Below are 19703 nucleotides of genomic sequence, written 5' to 3'. Positions count from 1 at the left end.
TTGTGTAAAGATTTCCAAAACAAGCGAGAGCCGAGAGTGTTCGAGTTTCAAGATCAAATTTTTTAAATTTTGACAAAAAATTTAATCACTTTAAATCAAACCATCAATAAAATAATAGAAAAAATAAGATTAAATGAATCTATAGTTAAAAAAACTTAAATTTTAGTATTGTAATAATTAACAATTCCCCATGAATCTGCAAAATTATATTGTAATAAAAAAAACTCACTGTGTTGACATCAATATCTCATATTTGACAATAAATTTAAGGTTCCTGATCGAAATGTAACAAACATCTCCTCCCATTCAGGGAAAAAAAAACATTAACAATTAGCATATCATATTTTTCAAATAAAATATTCATGCTTTTTTTATTCATTATTTATATTTTTCATAAAAGTATTTTGTTTCAAAAACATGAATGAAACCTTGCGAAGATTAGGCGTAGGAGCACTCGAGATTAGGTGTTGCTTAAACGAATTTTTTAAACACTAACGAAGAATATTAATATTTCTTGAAAATGTAACATGGTGGTTGTATGATATGAACATACTGTGGCTGAAAATGTTGTGCATATTTTTAATTCTTCGAAAACATATGTTTATCGATGATGTATAGTTCATCAAAACACCAAAATATCATGTTTGAGATAAAATATCCAGTTATAAATTACCACAAATCTTCGAAAGTCACGAATTCTTGTTGATACCACATAGATGAGTCCATTAAGATCAGACTCAAATCAGATTTTGGACCCCTGGCCCATCTCCAAACAAGGTAGAAGATCCATCCCTGGCCCATCTCCAAACAAGGTAGAAGATTCACCCCTGGCCCATCTCCAACCAAACAAGGTAGAAGATCCATCACAGGCCCAAGTATTCTGCTATAAATACCAAGTTTGAATATATATTTCGGATATTCAATATATTATTTTTCAACAGCACTTTTAGCTGCTCCACCCTACATCCTCAGTCTCTGACTTGAGCGTCGGATGGACTACGCCGGGACACCCTCACGGTTCCCTTCTAACGGTCTACTTTGTGATTTCAGGCTCAAGGCATATTCGAAGCCTTCGTTTAAACTAGTGTTACTTGTTTGGGACCGGACATTAAATTTTCAATGAATATCACCCGTGAAAATCCTAATCACATGAAAATTAGAAAAAAGAATCGCCTCCAACAATCATGGTAGCAGATCAAATCACAAGACTCCTTTACACCCCCAAAGAATACAAGGGTTGATATACATTTGAAATAACATTCGTTGGTTTGAACACCACATGATAGTAAATAACACGAAAATGGGTTTTCTTCTTCCATTTTTTGACGCTAAAAATATTTATACATTTTGGTACAAAATGAGTTGGGTGTGTTGCTGCCACTCCTGAATAGCATAATAAAGAGCATAGTTGGGAAGAAGGTCACAGTTCTCGAGCTTTAGATTTGTCATTGGTGAAGTCTTATGTCCACTACCAAACCATCCTTTAATCGCGTTGGCTTCGTATGTGAAACCATCTGCTGCTATACATGGATCATTCATAACTTCCTGCGGATTCAAAGAAAATGAAACAAAAAAAAGAGTCTCAGTCGAGGGAAGACAACATCTCTACAAGGTTGCTGCCAAAGTTACAGCTCTCCTCCCATGTATCAGTATAATTAACGAGCGCCTGGCGCTATAGGAAGTTCTAATCACTATGCCACAGTAGTGGTCACATGGGACAGTATAAAAGATTAGAACTCTTAATGATTCCCCTCTCAAAAACATCGTATCAAAACTTATATTTGATGATCAACTGAGTAAAATAAATCTTTTAAACTAGATAGCATATTGTGTTTTTTCCCCATAAGCCGTAAATGGGATAATGAAGGTGCTTCCCAACAATAAAATATACAGTTTCCCCAAACTCTCGAGTGTTTCAAAAATAGTTTGTTAAATGCATAAAAGTTCATGAAAAACGTGCAAATTTAAGGTGAGAAATGCACCTGGAGGATAGGACACACAAAATGAGAGGGTACTTTTTGCTGACTCCTGGATTTCGAGCTTGTAGAAGTAGACGTTGACTGTGACTGGTGGCACAAGTCCTTCAACGGTTCAAGGACAAGCCATATTTCAGATGAAAGATCGGGTCGATCCAAGCTATTTGCCTCACAGCACCTCAAAGCCAAATCAGCCAACTGCTTAGCTTGCTCGAGTGGCCATTCTCCAGCTGACAGGTCTAAAACAGCATTCAAGTTTCCTCTTTCCGAGGCACATTTCACATCCTGAACTACAGTACTAGCTGGTCTTGCGGTTAAGAGTCGTAAGAGAATGATCCCAAAGGGGAAGACATCAGTTTCAGAGGTACGAACTCCATTTTCAAGAATTTCAGGGTCCGTATAAGCTTTAATTTCGGGATCATTGTTACAGGTAAAAGGATTCCCGTTCTGAGACATCAAATTATAAATTCCGAGGTCACTTATTTTGCAAACAAAATTGGGATCGAGAAGAATTTTGGAGGGTTTCAAGTTTCCATGAACATTACAACTATGATTGGCACGCAAGAAGACAAGGACGCTGCATATCTCAATGGCAATTCTTATTCGGGTTTGCCATAAAAGAGCGTGAATTTTGGCTGGAGTGGAGAGGAAATCTTCGAGGCTACCATTCTCAATGTACTCATACACGAGTGACCTGGATTCAGGACAGGCACCAATAAGCGAAACTAGATTTGGGTGCCTCACCCTGCTTAAAACTTCCACCTGCGGTAAGAGAAGCGTTTAGTTCCACATATAAGAGACATCAAGGATAATACTTCACTTCTGATTACGAAAAATAAGCTTTTATAATGCATACAAGAGTGCATTCGGGGTCTTGGATTCACTTCATTGGCTGCCTTTCCCACTTCGAAAAATGAAATCAAACATTACCTTCTAGTCCTTTCATCCTCAAAAAGTAATTTCCCCTTTCTAAAATACTCTAAAACTATATTATATTCAAATCCAGTACAGTATTTGAAGTTTTGAAACACCCCACACACCATTAAAAATATATAATCAAACATATTCTCACATGATATGACATGTACAGGAAAGAATACAAAACAAAATACACAATCATATTCTCCAAGATATTTTCCAATCAAAATATTCTTAGCCAAAAAAGAAATCCAAACATAACCCAAGTATTTCTGTATTAAAAATCAAGCTAAACAAAAGTATTTGAACTAAAACATACACTTCAGTAAATCATTTTTACTACATGTGGCCGACAATGGTGTCAAGATTTATGTAAGAGCTACCTCGTACTTGAATTCTGAATCACTTTGAGAACCAGAAGAAGGCAACATCTTTATAGCTACTTTAGAATGGAAAAGCACTCCCTTGAAAACGCTCCCACTTCGTCCCTCGCCAATTCTATGACAGGGATTAAAATCTTGGGTGGCTTCTATAATATCCGAGAAAGAGACTCCAAAAAACTGCATACTTGATATTCCCATAGGACCATCATTTGCCAAAGTCATAAGTTTATTAACTTTTCTGATAGCAGAATCATACTCTATCCTCAGTTTATCCCGAGTCCCCTTAAATGTTATCATGAGATTCACTGCTTGAATAATCTTGTCCTCTAACTCTTTCTCTGAGCAACGGGCTTTGCTTAGTTCATTTTCTAATTCAGGTATATGATCCCTAATCAGCCGAAGTTCTTTCAGAGATTGATCTTGGAGATTTTTCATTATTTGGATTTCTTGGCTCTGCGTAGTTGATACCTCCTCAATCTCTTGTCTTCGGTTCATCTCTTCATTGTATTGACTTTCTGCGGCTTCTGCCTGAAAAAGGGTGCGATGAGTTGCATCAATTGATTCAAGAAATTACAAAGGAGCAACTTTCTCACTTGTTTCCGGTTCGGAACAAGTCGAGAAACTTTTATTAAGATGGCATTGATTGGATATATGTGAATGTATACATGCATTTACATGGATATGTGAGAGCTGAAGATGGCATATATTCGTTCGAGCCAATTAAAATTTATGAGGACCAACGAATGAGCTTTTCAGATGCCCCACTACTCTTTATTAACAGAAAGATACACTTGGTGATTCTTATTGTTTAGTGGACAACATGTTTGAATAGGCTACAGTAATAGTGATATAAAATATAACTGACAACAAAGGAGAAAGGATTGAAGAGGACAATCTAATAATGAATTTTTACCTTACGCACAGCATCAAAGGCATCTTCTTCAGCCCTCCACCGATTCAATGACTCTTCGAATAATTTCTGGTTCCAGATCTTGACATCTTTCAGAGTATGCTCCAGTCTATCTTGAATGTCGCTAGTTTCATTTTGATGGCAGATGAAATCCTGGAATGAATGATTTTCTATTAAATCGATGTACTGAACAAATTTGTGGAAAATTATCATTTTATGCCTTTTGCAGGCGCAAGTTTATACATTCAGGACTCAGAAGTTCAGCAAAGGTGTACTAAATGATTCTCCATGAGAGGAAATGAACGTACCAAAGAGTTGCTAGATGATGAACATGGCAAGTTCTCTTGAAGCTTCACTTTTTCAAAAAAAGGTGAGCTACTTCCACTTTCTGCTGTAGTAGTTGAATCCAAAGGGCTAACCAACTCTTCTATCGACCTTGCTGAGTGATCGAAACACACATTTTCAGCAGTGACATTCATGTTTTCCACATGATCATGTGTTAATGTTGATCCACCATCGTTTAAGGGAAAAGACAAGGTTCTAACAGGAGTCAACCAAGAGCCACTGCCCACAGGCCTAATCAAGAAAAGGAAACACCATTTTGTCAGTAAACTACAATATCATCAACTCCCAAAAGCAGCAACAGCTTCTTCTGTGCTAAAATGCATCCAGACTATTGAACTTTCACAAAGTCATCACATCATGTCTGGGCCCAAGGGCCTACAGGCCCATGCAAGTATGAATTCACAAATGGACTGTACATCAACTAAGTTGTACCCCTCCTTACTTTGCGGCAATGATTGCATAAGTTGCTAGAAGAACTCATTGCATTCTCTCATACACATCGACACCCTCCTCGCAATCTGATGTCCAACAGGATATTACAATAATATCATGCCAAGCCCATGGTCATGCAAGCAAGACTTCACACAGTAAATTCCACTAGCATCTAATCCATATCCGTCGTCCTTACGGAAATAATTAAACCAAGTTGATAAAGGAGTCATATGTATAGTCTTATAAGCCATCTAATAACGTCCGGCGATGGACATGGAAGAGGAATATTGCATATTAACAAACCTTGAATAAATGAGGTCTCCTTTGCAAATGAACCAAATATGACATGATAATGGTGCCTGCTGGCACACAATCATAGCTTTATTGGACTTGATCTCTGAAAATTTCCTGCAATCTAGATAATTCTGTATCAGTAACCAAAGGAACTCCTCACACGGAACAGGCTTTAAGACTTTAATACTAAGAGTTCTATTCATTTTTATTGGCCATATAATGAAACTAAATCTCCTAATGACAGGAACAAAAAAGGTTTGCTGCATCGCAATTTTTTAACTCTTCTACAAAAACCGGTCAGCTAAAACAATGTATCCGCAAAACAAACGATGGTTCGGTAGCATAAAGTTTGGAAAAAACTCATACTTTGTTAAGAATGTATCAGCTGCAGCTCCCATGACGAGATGACTTATTCTGTGTTGAGCGATAAGTTTTAGGATCCCTTTCTCAGTATTGTTCATTTCTATCAAAACTTTATCAGCCTGTATCTGCAGAAATACATGGTAGTTGACTTTCTTTGGAGATACATGAACAATAATAATTCATGTTTGAAGTCTTAATAATAAGCAAAGACGTAAATTTCAACGATTTAAAGTGTATCAGTAAACAATTGCCGTTAATTATTTATCCATCTATAAGCATAATTAATAAGAAATGATAAAATCTGATTTCAGCAGTTAATATGCAAAGCAACAGGAAGAATAAATAGTATAGCTACCCCCATCTGGAATAGGAATAGAAGGTACTGATTCAGAAGTTTTTGATCCTTTAGCCGGTAAGTTTCCTCGTATGCATTAATAGCCGAATTTTTAAGTTTGCTCTCCGGCAGCTTTCCATTCACTGGAAACGTAGAGCATTCAAAAGCTTAAGTCAATTTCGATGAATAATTCAACTTTTCATGTTAGAAAATGCATTGACAAATGCCCCACACTCAATCAAAAATAACATTTGGACAAAACAGACATGTAACAGCCATAAATAAATATTTAGTAACACCAAAACAATTTGCACAAAAACCAGTTCATTTCCATCATCCTTTATATCACTTATATGTAAATAAACAGGTGCGAACTGCGGACATTTTACAGAACATGGACCGAGAGATGAACAAACAAAGAACAAATAACAACAAAACAAATTCACAATACATTATGTTATGAACCAATTCAACTTGTCAAAATAGATTTCAAGCAAATAATTTACCAAACAAAATAAAAGGACTTCCCTACACCCATCAAGAAGAGAACGAAAAAACTTAATATATCGACACAACCACGAGTGGAAGAAACTAATAGCTCGGAAAGTGAAAAGTACACCAATCCACAACCAATTCTTTCCCAAGCCCACAGCTTTGAGTTTAGAATCCAAAACCCACCAGTCAATTCAACACAAATTCAAACACATCTGCAAAATCATCCACCCACAAGAAAAAGAACATGTTTTGAATTGAGCTTACAAAGTGAGACCAAAATCGTGGGATGGTGAACATGCAAGAGGCATATCTTCCTCCCCTCAAAACTCGTCACCGCCCACTCCAGCAAAGACTTTCCCTGCTTGACATTTCTTCCCACAGCAACGTACACCGTAGGATTACAATCAAAGGATTCTCCTTCACGACCCACCATCATCCCAATTCCAAAATCGCTCAGTAGTTGATGAGTGTGAATGAAGAATATTGAAATTTTATCAGGTAAGAGAAGTTAAAAAATAAAGTCTTGGTCAGTGAGAAAATTAGCCTTGTAGGTGTCTGACAAACTCTTCTTCTTGAATTTTTGCGAAAAAGGACTACTTGAACATTACGTGCTAGTTGGTTTGTGATCAATGGGTCAACCAGGTTGATGAAAATTAAATTCCAAATACCAGAGAAATTGGCTTCTTTGTTCATGTTTTACCATAAGCAGCCATTTTTTCAGTCGTTTTCCCCTTTACTTTTCTTCTGGCTTTTGTACACGATATATGAGATAAGGTTGTTTGTGAGAATTTTTACAACAATTGAGCTTCGAATTTATTTAATACTAGCTACTCTGCACACGCGGTCCGTGTGTGTACGATCTTTTTTTATAATTATCGAGAGATTAGGAACTAAAGTATTATTTAAATTGTTGGAATTTAAAAAAATAAAAATAAAAGTCTTTTTTAAAATTAAAAAAAAAGTTGTAATATTGATATGACATAAAGGCAAAGTGAAATTTTACAAAATATTGAGAGACTAAAGTATTATTTGAATTGTTGTAATTTTAAAAAATAAAATAAAAGTTTTTTTTTAAAATTACAAAAAAAAATTGTAATATTGGTATGACATAAGGGCAAAATGGGAGAAAAAATTGGTGTCCATTTTGTCTCTATTAGGCCCAACCTTAATATATAGTATAGATATAGATATAGAATTTAAATTCAGTATTTTATTTGGATTGAAATAAAAAAAACGTAGTTTTCGGTTCTCTTTCACAATTTTCGGTTTGAATTTGCGGTTTTTTCCTCTTGGTTTAGACTAAAATTTGATGACCTCTACATTAACATATTACTAAATGGTAAGAACTTTCATATAAACTCAAAACAACAACTTGCGTGAGACGGTCTTACCGATCATATTTTGTGAGACATATCTCTTATTTGAGTTATCCGTGAAAAAATATTACTTTTTATGCTAAGAATATTACTTTTTATGCTAAGAATATCGGTAGAGTTGACCCGTTTCACAGATAAAAATTCGCGAGACCATCTCACAAGAGACCCACTCTACACTCAAACTAAAATTATGGAAGAATTGTTTCTATGTAAATTTGAATTTAGAAAATGTTCTTTATTTTAATTCATCTTTATCATTTATAAATATAATATATTTTACTATATTATTAATAGAGATTAATAATATAGACACAAAATGGTGTATTCGTGGCGATTTTTTGTTTTTGTTTCCCTTTTTTCCATCATTTCAAATTGCACTTTATCTCTATTCGAGTATACATCAAATTAATTCTAAAAACGACTGTACAACATGGAATGATGTGTCGATGAGCTAGTTTTTATTATTATTTAGGGATTCATGTCATCAAAATTATTTTTACGTAGTAGTAGGTCTTTTGTGATACGGTCTCACAATTTTTTATCTGTGAGACGGGTCAAGCCTATCGATATTCAGAATAAAAAGTAATACTCTTAGCATAAAAAGTAATATTTTTTCATGGATTATCTAAATAAAATATATGTCTCACAAAATACGACCCATGAAACCGTTTCACACAAGTTTTTACCTTTTATGTAAATACGATTGATGAACAATAGTTTATTTAGGTAAAAAAAAAAAATTTATTATCGTAACTTACAAATATCTACTTGTGAATATTAGTAAATTTTACTTAATTAATATGTATTAATAAAAAAATTACCATACCATCATCATTCTAAAACGTGTTTTATATAATTTTTACTTAAATTTAAAATTCTATATATTGAAATAGAATATTACAATTTCAGTCATTGAACACCAAAAACAATTGGAATTGAAAGGGCATGCGACTGCTACTACGGGGGAAACACTCATATTATAAAGGTTCAAATTTTCACAAAATAGTTGAAGAAATAAGATAAAATGAAATTTATTTTTTTTTATTTTTTTATGAGATGATGATTTCTTGTTCTAACTTTAAGTGATTTGGAATTTGTTGAAGATAATTTGGTTTATATAGAAATAAGAGTAGATCTCTTGTGAGACGATCTCACGAATCTTTATATGTGAGACGGGTCAACCCTACCGATATTCACAATAAAAATTAATATATTCTTAGCATAAAAAAGTAATAATTTTTCATGGATGACCCAAATAAGAGATCTGTCTCACAAAATACGACATGTGAGATTGTCCCACACAAGTTTTTGTCTATAAATAATCTATGTGTTATATAATTTGAACAAGTCCATTTTCCGGCTAATATTCTAAAATAAAAAAAGGCATAAATATTTTTTAAATAAAAATGTTTTGATATTTTAAATATTAATTTTCATATACACGTAATATTGTATATAGATAATAATGAGAATAATTTAAGTGTTCAAAGTTGATTTTGTCAACTTCGTACAACGATCAATTCTCAAATATGCATCGGTGGCCGATGAGCCCAAGTGGGGGAAAAAAAATCAATGTCAATTTACAGACTTTAATTTAATTTAATTTAATGTGTCAAAATCACATTACATTAATTCATTTTATTATTATTATTATTATTATTATTATTATTATTATTATTAAACACAATAAAAATTGGTATCAAATGTTCGGAATAAGATTTTTTTTAAAATTTGAAATTAGAGGTTGGACTTGTGAGAAATAAGGGAAAAAATTTCTTGAATTATTGTCATCTAAATGCAAAATTATAGAATTTTTTTTTTGAAAGGAATTATAGAATTTCTTAAATCTTTGTTTGGCGTGTATTTAAAATTGGATTTGAATTAGAACTGGTATAAGTATTTTATTGTTTAGTAAAAATTAAAATTATTATATAGGAATTATGTGATTCTAAGAAATATATATTATTGAATACTAAAAATTGTTTTACCAAATACGTTTTGGGCAAAAACTTGTGTGAGACGGTCTTACGGATCATATTTTGTGAGACATATCTCTTATTTGAGTTATCTATGAAAAAATATTACTTTTTATGCTAAGAGTATTACTTTTTAATGTGAATATCGGTAGAGTTGACCCGTCTCACAGATAAAAATTCGTGATACCGTCTTACAAGATACCTACTCTACTTTTTATTCAAAAATTCCTTTTTTAATCATCTTCTTGTTTATATGATTTATCAAGTGATTGGAAATTTCATAAGCAACCATAACTTTTAAATTCTTAAATAAGAAATTTAACATAAACTTATATTATTGTGTATAATTTTTTAAAAAATAAAATAATATTAAACAAATTAACATTATCAGGTATATATTCATATTGATATATTGACTATTAGGTATGACAACATGGCAGGTCTCCAACAGATTTTGCCACAGAGACTTTGAATATCCATTAAATTTTCTATCTAAGTTATAAATTTAGACAGAAACTTTTTACTACACAATACATCAACTTCCTCAAAATTTATCATATATTTATTTATTTGTTATTATTATTATTATTATTATTATTTTCACTCTCCCCAATTTCTTGAGAAATAATATAGAAATGGATTTCATTCCCTAAATTTAAAGTATTATTCATAAAATCTAAATTTAGGATAAAATTTTGTAGGGTATCCATGTGGATGCTGTGATTGGGACCAGTTCTCCAAAATATACTTATATTCGGAAAAAAACAAATTATTACAAAGATTTAAAATAAAATTATTAAGAGGAAAAAATTAATACGATATATTTAAAATTTAGACAAAAACTTACTGTACAGAAATTTGTAATTTATATTAAATTGTAATATATATGTATGTATTGTGTGCAAAATTTTGAAATCTTAATGCAAATTTTTTTTTTGGGTCTCTTGTATCACCAAAATTTGGTTTGTCACACTACCTAAATTTAAGAAAACTATATTTTTGAGATAAAATATATACATAAAATTAGAATTTTAATTTAGTATTTATATATTGTTATTCAAATTTACTAAAAAAAACTATTTTTTTGATATACAACTCAAACTTCAATCTATATTATGGAACTGCTATAATTTTAGGACATATAGTACAGACATAACATATAAGTTCACATATACTTTTGATATATTATTCATTAATCTTGCTCATCTATGTGTTAGCGTATTAGATGTGCATGCATATTAATATAAAATAAACATCGTTGATGGATAACATATCAAAACTATGTTCACATACATACATATATATATACACACATATATATGTGTGTATATATACAGTTTTGATATGCTGCACACCTCCCGTGCACACCTATGTGAGCACCGATGAGGTGTCACTCACCAATTGGATGCACAACTTTTCTATATTTCATCACATCCAATGGGTGAGTGACAACTCATCGGTGCTCACATAATAGGTGTGCACGGGAGGTGTGCAGCATATCAAAACTGTGTATATATATATCTTCACGTGTATATAATTTCTATACTATTATTATTTAAAATTAAACCCTTTATACTAACTATTTTTAATATTAATACTTTTTTATAATTTCAAAATTATCATTAATTAATTTAACTTCATATTCCTCATTTATCTTCTTCTGATTTTTTCCTAAACATTTCAATTTAAAAAATTAATAACTCTTAAACAATTAATTTAATATTCTTTGAGCGGGCCAAAGCCTGATTATAGACATATAAATTCCAACTGATTTACCTACCTGAACTTCTTCACTCCTCTTGTCTTGACTAGTAGTTGCTAATTTTTCTCTCGTATCTCTCTCAGAGATCACAAAACTGTATACATATTTATGAATTACAAAAATCTTCTAATTTTTTTTAAAAGTAATCATGGAACCCATTGAAAGTTCGCCTGAAAATCATGTATTGAAAGAACCTGAAAGCCTTCGTTTATCATATCGAAATCTTGAAACCAGATTCAAAGAGAAGGAAATGGCGTTCACTCACTTACAGAAACAAAATCAACATTCCATCCAAGAAAAGAAAGACGCTTTGCAAGAAACCGCGGAAGAGAGAGGGTGCCGGGACGGAATTTTCAAGGCCAAGAACCTTCTTAGGGAAAGGGAGGAAGAGTTTGTGAGGGAGAATGAACAGTTGAGGAGAGAAATCGGGGTTTTCACGAAGAATCTTGAGGTTATAAACTTGGCGAAAGATAGCTTGATGAGAATAATCTCGGGTTTAGAAGAGGGCGGGCTCGAAAATTTTGGCGAAGAACGTGAAGAAAATGAACATGATCTTGAAAATGATGAGTTATTAGTGGAATCAGATCTTGTTTTGAGGCTTATAAATATGATCTCACTGAAACTCAATCATTATAAGGATTCAAATATAAAGGAGAAGAGGGAATTAGAGATCAGATTGGTGAATTTGGAGGAAGAAAACAAAGATGTCAACAGCTTGCTTAGAATTGCATTGGTGGAGAAAGAGACACTGGAGGAGAATTTAAGGAAGTTAAAGGGAGAAAATGAGCAAAAAAGATTGGCAATTTTACAGATTGCCGAAAAGGGTTTACAAAAAGTCGGATTCGGATTTTTGATGGGATTTGGATACAATGATCAGACATCGAATGATTCGGATGCAAATTCCGGGACTAAATCAGACGACAGTGAACATGCAGAGGAAGTTGTTAATCTGGTAAAAGGGTTCATAGTAAACTAAAAACATGTGATATTCATTTTTTTCAATGACTTAAAAACATGAGTTTATGATCATATTTAGATGAGATTTCTGTTATTATACATTCAGGCTTCAGCTATGGAGAAAATCATGAAGAATTTGCGACAGGAGATTGCTGAATTGAGGAGCTCTTTACAAGAATCAAGGTGTTCTTGGTTGGGTTATGGAGCACATGGGCCGAGCTGATCGTTCGGTTACGAGAAGCTCGACCCAAGCTCTAGATACTTGAGTAGCTGAGTCCAATCGAACTATGCACACAGGCTTTAAAAACTGTACAAAATTTTGAAATTTTCGAGTTCGAGATTAGGTTACTTGATATGCTGCAAATTTCTGCTCAACTTATTCTTTAGAAGAGTGCGAGTACAACAAAAACTTGATTAAGCCAAGAATGGTGACAATGTGCTTTTTGATTGATAGGTTAGAAACAGAGCACCTACTGAGCATGACATTCAAGCAAGATGAAAAATTAGCCGAAAGAACGAGAAAAATCAGAGAATTAGAAGACACAGAAGAAAAGCTAATGCAAAATGTAAGTTGCTCAAAACTAAGAATAATGCTAGTTCAATGCATATATATTCTCGGTGTACCATTTGTCATCGCAAATTATTGTGTACGGTTTAAAAAATTTGAACAACCTAACCATAGACGCGGAAACATAAATTTTTTTTTAACCTTTTTTTGTCATATTTTCGAGGTTGAAGCATTACTTTTAGAAATCAAAGAAACTGAAGAAGATGCCACAAGATGGAGGGAAGCTTGTGAATTGGAAGCAGAAGCTGGGAAAAACGCCGTTATGGAGCGTGACAAACTGGTATAGAAACATGAAAAATATAGCCATTAAATGACCATTCTTGATCCAATCATACTCGCTAAATATCTGTCTCCTGATAGATCAGCATTTTGAAACAAGAACTCGAAAGAAAGAGTGTAGCTTTGGACGTATCAAATGGTAAGCTAACGCTGAAAAACGAGCTTGTAAACGCTGCAGATGTTGCACGTGAAGCAGCCGAAAGATCCCTTCAGCTGGCTGACAGCCGAGCTGCAGGATTACACGAAAGGATCGAGGAATTAACGAAGCAATTAGAAGATTGCGAAAAGAGCAAGAGTACTAGGCGTAGAATGAGGTATATTTGTTGGCCTTTCCCTCTGAATCCTGCTAATAGTCCTGCCAGTGGGGTTAGGAATGTGAAGCGGATGGTACCTGAAATGCTAGCATTGGATAACTAGTATGTAAATTTTCCAAGAAATTTTTAATACTTATTGTTATTAATAGAAAGTAGATCCCGATGAATCGAAGAATTACAGTTGAACCTACAAAAAGAATTTGATTATGTAAATCGAAAACTAAACATTGTTATCACAAGAATTGCAAAACATCACGGAAACCGCTCATATTACACATTAACATATTTCGATAACATTATCTTATTACATAGAGTAAATTATTTTTGTAGTTAGTAAATTTATGCAATGAATCATAACATAATTCAAATCACAAAGATCAATGAATTCTTGATTTACTCACTAAACTACCCCTTTGAAAGTTTGGTGGAACGATGTGCAACCAACAAAAGATCATACCAAAAGGATTGAAAACTATACGACTGACTTATTTTTTAAAAAAATTATTTTCATATTTAGAGTGAGTCCTATGAACAAGTACTCGATTATAAAATCATTCTTTTAAATTTAAATTCATTACAAACATATTTATGAATAGATTCCATATTGTATCATAAATCAAGAATAAACATAAAGAATCGGTTAAAAAAGGGGAAAATTATTAAGCTATGTTTGGACAAGTACTTGTAAAAAGTTTCTATAAAAATGTGTTTTACAATTTTTTTATAAAATGTTTTAAAAATAAATGTGTTTAGACAACTATTCTATAAAAAACATTTTTATGAGCGATGAGATGTTTGGTGATGTGTTGTCGTTGAGCCATAAAACTTAAATTCATATATTCTAAATAATAAATTTAATAATGAGTAGAGTCGAATCTACAAGAAAATAGAGATGATTTCTTTAGAGGAAAAACAAATGAAGATGACATTTTTTGGATAAGAACTAACAAAATAATATAGTGAAACTAAAATTAGCAAATAAGAAAAATAATGAATGTAAAGAGAATTAAATAACCAAAATGAGTATACTGAAAGAAGAAATTCAATCTAACCAAATTCTGATTCAAGGGTTCTACTATTCAATTGTGTAAATGGTCATCGGTCAACAAATTATTCATTCACGGTTCCTAGTAATTAACCTTAGAATTATAGAGATAACCGTTAAAATTCTTCTGTTCTTCAAATTTAATTGACCAAATTCGGCATCGAATCAAAACTTACCAGTAACTAAATGAGCAAGATAGTGTTCCATATTAATTAAATATTATATTTTCGTTTTCTAAAAATAGTTAATCCTAAAATCTAACAACTAACATAGCTGTAATTGATATATCAGGTTGCGTTGATTTATTTAGATTAAATATGCTATGATATCATAACAGACATAATCTATCGCTAGTATCAATTGTTCTTGACAATTACAGATAATTGAATTCATGGATAGCAGTAAAAAATCATATATCAAATGAAATTGTCAGATTAATCAATACACAACTTTCATATAACTAAATATAAATAAACAAATACTTCGAACAAAAAAATATATTAAATTAGAACGAAAAAACCTCACAGTCATAAAATTAAAATAATAGAAATAAAATTAAAATAATAAAAATATTTTTTGAAGCAAAAATAAAATTAGCATAAAATTCTCCGGAAGAGAAAAAAATTCCTGCGCCTTCTTTCTGTTTCACATTAAAGTAATGTATAGAGAGAAGTCTAAACATAAAAATAAAAAACTATAATAGTTTTCATTTTTGGGTTTTCCAAGAAAATGGAAGCGAAGGAGGGAAGTAACAAAATCAGCGGTGGCGTGAGAAAGATTATGTCGCCGTGTGATGTGGAAGCCCTCAAGAAATGTTTGGAAGAAAATAAAGGAGATCAGAAGAAATGCCAATCACATATTGAAGCTTTCAAAGCTTCATGCTCTGTTAAGAAGCCCAATCCATCTCCGGATTCCCCTTAAAATTTTGCAATTCTTGAACTCTAATCGTGAGTTTTAGCTACCCTTTTGTCCTGTAAAGTGGGTCGAGTTTTATTGGCGATCCATTTTGGAATGTAATAATTTTTTCGTTAAGATTAATGATAGAAAGATTTTGTTTGTGCTGTAAAGATAGCATCTTTTTGCTAGTAGAGGATGGATAGAGTTTGTTTGCGTTGTGTGGTGAATGGTGATTGATCTTTCTCCTATTGCATTTCTTTTTATTTGGACTATGTAGTTTCTTTACGAACATGCAGTTTCTGATGACTAATTTTCACTGCATGACATTAGATATTGCAAGAAATCTGCAGTATTGGGGTTGCAAAAATCTTTATTCTCAAACAAATTGTTGGAGCATAGTAGCCGAGGTTATCCTTACGGACACATATTCCAAGTTTACCTCTTAGAAATGTAACACTCTCAGTTGTTGGAAACTGCTGCAAAATAAATGCAATTGGTGATATAATTTATCTAGTTCAAGTTAAACTAAGAAGAGAGAGCATAGATGCTGAATTGAGCGTCTCTAAGAGGCTTATCCTTTGATGGAATAGACAGTATGATTTAGAGATCGGTCTGAAGCTTAATTGTGGAGGACTCTCTGGATCTCTAGGAAGTTCACATATTATTGAAACTTATTTTGGGCCACTTTACTCTTTCCTGGAGAATGAGATGGGGAATTCCTTTAGGTTAAGCTTGGACAATGGATTTGAAGCTCTGTATTTCAAATCCATTTGATTGCTCGGATAAATTTGTGCTGAATGAATTTTGTTTACACTTATTTGTTAATTTACGTAGATATAACAATAATTGAGTTAAATTTGAAATACATTCACGGTGTGATCATTTCAAGTACATTCTTCAGATCCCTCCTCAAATGAAATTCATCGGTCCGAATCAAATCTTTCCATCCAATTGCAACCAAAGAAATGTAAGGTACAATGACAAGGAAACTTTCATTCAATCCCATTTATGTTTCAGGTTAAATGCATTTGCTGCAAGAAATTAGAAGTACCCTTCATATCTCCAAGTATCAAGAATCATTATTTCGTATTTTGACATCATGGTCTGAAGTTTTGGCTATTAGAGGAAATAAGTAGGATGGCTTAGTTAGTAAAATAGCATATTATGGCTTTTTAATGAAGGAGTTGGTTCCACATGTTTAGAGATGAATTGACCTCCAACAAGTTAAGATAAAGTACAACAGAATTGTTCTTGAGGAATAATTATATTCAGTTTCTTGAATTGAACTGTACGCAGGAAAGCGACTGTGAATGAAATTCGAACCAACAAAAATACAGAATCGAACATCTTCGGTGTTGCCTAAAATTAGGAATGACGGCAATAATGCAACTCAAATAACTATGTAACAATCCAGCAACATATTTTGGCCTTTGTTCCATCCAAGGCAATTACTTTATCTAATAATTTCACTACAGACTTGCATCTCATGAAAATTTGACTCTGTCTCTAACACGAATTGTAGCATCAAGCAAATGTCATTGTATCAAAAATATTATAGTAGATGGTAACCATATAAAATTAGAGTCATTTAAGTGTACGCTTCAGTTGCTTTGCCAATAGGGACATCCCAACAAGGATATTTACTATTGAATATTAAAAATCCAGTTGATTCTCCAATGTCTCTGTAGAGGCTACATAGAACAAACTTAACTTCAGTTCCAACATTTTATTTTTTTTACAAAAATCTGGTCAGCCTTAAATTACATAAAGATGGGACAGAAGCTGTCCCTCCCAACCCCTCAACCGGTTAAAAATTACTAATCTCATCTAAGTGCCTAAGTAACATTCTCTAATTCATCAACTTGCATATAAGAAATTTATTCCAAAGTCAAAACTTTGAGCTGAAGAGCCTATGTATATCAAATTAACAATCATGGCTCCATCATTCCTGCCAACTCATCAATACTTGTTTTTCTCAATACCACTGGAAGATAAATATTCAATTTTAAAGCCATTTGCTATGTCAAACTTCTATATTATCTAAATTTCTCTTAAATTGACTGAATATGCATGTTTTTCTTTTAAACATTAGTTTGGTAAGAAAGGTTGGTAGCTATAGAATTTTATACTGTAGTAACTTTTTGCAGCCTTCTTTTATCAAAATCTTTATTCTTTGAAAAGAATTTGTATCTCTGAACGAATATTGAAATATGGTGCTCTGAGATTTAAATATTGAAGGACAGTAGTTGATTTAGCTTCTATTTAAAGCTAGTAGGGAAACTTCACAAAACAGGACAAAATTTCTTCATAATGTCCATACAACTTCCTGTTTTTGATATTTCACAGCCCTTAAGCTCTGCTTCTCTTTCTGCCCTTTCTCTAGCCTGTAAAGAATGGGGTTTTTTTCACATAACAAACCATGGACTATCCAAAGAGTTGTACACGAAACTGCGTTTTTTGTCGAGCCAGATTTTTAATCTCCCCTCGGAGGTGAAACAGAAAGCAGGTCCTTCATCTGATATAAGAACATATACTCCCCATTTCATAGCCTCCCCTTTCTTCGAGAGTCTACGAGTATCAGGACCGGACTTCTTTGGCTCTGCGCAGATTTCTTCAGAAGCTCTTCTAAACCAGCCAGACTCGGAATTCTGGTAAAGTATTGTGACGACAAATACATATTTATTATGGATAAAGATTATTTCTGCGTTGCTTTAGCTAACTTTCTCGATCAGATTCCCATTTTTTTATGCTTATCGCTTATTCTTTTCGTCATTTATTACTAGTGAGATACGAAAGATTATTTCTACGTTGCTTTAGCTAACTTTCTCGATCAGATTCCCATTTTTTATGCTTATCGATTATTCTTTTCGTCATTTACTAGTGAGATACTTGCAGAATATGGAAGTAGAATGACCTATTTATCAGAAACAATTCTTGAAATGACAATCAAGTCTTTAGGGAGTGATCTTGATATGAAATTCCTGTCCGAATTCAAGAGTTGCCATGGTTACTTAAGAATCAATAATTATTCTCCACCCAACTGTACGGAAGAACAAGAAACCGAAGGGCTTGGAATGCACACTGATATGAGCTGTATAACCATAGTTTATCAAGATGACCATGGTGGACTCCAAGTGAGATCTAAAGAAGGGAAATGGATGGACATAAATCCACACAGGGATACGCTCGTCGTGAATATTGGTGACTTGATGGAGGCCTGGAGCAACGGAAAATTCAGATCATCTGAGCATAGAGTTATCCTGAAACAAAATGTGAATCGATTCTCCATTGCTTTCTTTTGGTGTTTTGAAGACGAGAAAACGATCTCTGCTCCCCATGAAATCGTTGGAGAAGGGAATTTGAGACTCTACAAGCCTTTTCTTTGTACAGATTATTTGAGATTCAGAGAGAACAACGAGAAAGGAAAGTTTGAGAAAGTTGGTTTCACTGTCAAACATTTTGCAGGGATTGAGTAAGATTTCATATAATCATTTTGTTCTTTCTCTATTCATTTTATCAGTGTGTTGCACAAATCAATTTGTACTTGTGGTTCCTCTCAAGTAAAAGGAGCTATTTGAGATGATGCGATTATAATGCTAAAAAATGTTTCAGATCAATATTTCGTCTTTTGATCACAAGAATTCCTGTATTTTCTAGTGAAACAGGTGATCAAATGGAGGAAAAATCAGCGGATGACTTGTGGTTCATTTCCACCAAGATCCTAAATTTGAGAAGAAGTTCGAGATGAAAGAAAAAACTATAAATAACTCAATATTATTTAGAGCAACATCATCAAATTTCACATTGGATCTACTTTCAACATAAAAAATCTTTAGCTATTGTGGGATTTTTAATTAGTAGTTGACTCTTATATCAGCAAGTTGCAAGTTGAATCTCATGGAAAAGCTTCTTGAGTTGCAACCACACAGTTTGACTGAAAAATAATGAGGTAAAAATTACATGAAGCTCCACGTTTAGCTAAAATATAGGCCCTCTTGTAGTTTAGACTATTATCACTACCTTTCGCCAAATATAAATTTTGATTCTGTATCATTTTTCTTTGACCCAATAGTTTTAAA

The 19703-nt window shown here is 32.8% G+C and overlaps 3 protein-coding genes across 5 annotated transcripts; 2 read left to right on the top strand and 1 right to left on the bottom strand.

The window, feature by feature from the left end:
* Window positions 1-1192: 1192 nt before the first annotated feature.
* Window positions 1193-7109, bottom strand: LOC142531094 (U-box domain-containing protein 32). Of its 2 annotated transcripts, XM_075637121.1 has the most exons (9): window positions 6715-7109; window positions 5977-6098; window positions 5625-5746; window positions 5268-5372; window positions 4496-4763; window positions 4191-4340; window positions 3278-3805; window positions 1983-2738; window positions 1193-1545 (listed from the first exon to the last, which is right to left on the bottom strand). In XM_075637121.1, the coding sequence occupies exons 1-9, from the start codon at window positions 6884-6886 to the stop codon at window positions 1339-1341; spliced, it is 2430 nt and encodes an 809-aa protein (XP_075493236.1). In that variant the 5' UTR covers window positions 6887-7109; the 3' UTR covers window positions 1193-1338. The 2 variants fall into 2 exon arrangements, with proteins under 2 accessions (XP_075493236.1, XP_075493238.1); XM_075637123.1 differs by lacking the exons at window positions 5977-6098; window positions 6715-7109 and having other exon boundaries at window positions 5268-5379.
* A 4605-nt stretch (window positions 7110-11714) lies between these two features.
* On the top strand, window positions 11715-13801 carry LOC142531508 (uncharacterized protein At3g49055). 2 transcript variants are annotated; one of them, XM_075637662.1, is made up of 5 exons: window positions 11715-12516; window positions 12628-12704; window positions 12976-13087; window positions 13253-13369; window positions 13450-13801. In XM_075637662.1, exons 1-5 carry the CDS (start codon window positions 11815-11817, stop codon window positions 13783-13785), a joined length of 1344 nt encoding a protein of 447 aa, XP_075493777.1. In that variant the 5' UTR covers window positions 11715-11814; the 3' UTR covers window positions 13786-13801. The 2 variants fall into 2 exon arrangements, with proteins under 2 accessions (XP_075493777.1, XP_075493778.1); XM_075637663.1 differs by having other exon boundaries at window positions 13455-13718.
* A 3736-nt stretch (window positions 13802-17537) lies between these two features.
* LOC142530314 (gibberellin 20-oxidase-like protein) lies at window positions 17538-19674 on the top strand. The gene is made up of 3 exons (XM_075636095.1): window positions 17538-18275; window positions 18506-19096; window positions 19282-19674. Exons 1-3 carry the CDS (start codon window positions 17935-17937, stop codon window positions 19370-19372), a joined length of 1023 nt encoding a protein of 340 aa, XP_075492210.1. The 5' UTR covers window positions 17538-17934; the 3' UTR covers window positions 19373-19674.
* The last annotated feature ends 29 nt before the right edge of the window (window positions 19675-19703 follow it).

The sequence above is a fragment of the Primulina tabacum genome, chromosome 17, assembly GCF_025594145.1.
Source record: "Primulina tabacum isolate GXHZ01 chromosome 17, ASM2559414v2, whole genome shotgun sequence".
NCBI lineage: Eukaryota > Viridiplantae > Streptophyta > Magnoliopsida > Lamiales > Gesneriaceae > Primulina > Primulina tabacum.
This window is presented reverse-complemented; position numbering and strand designations above follow the sequence as displayed.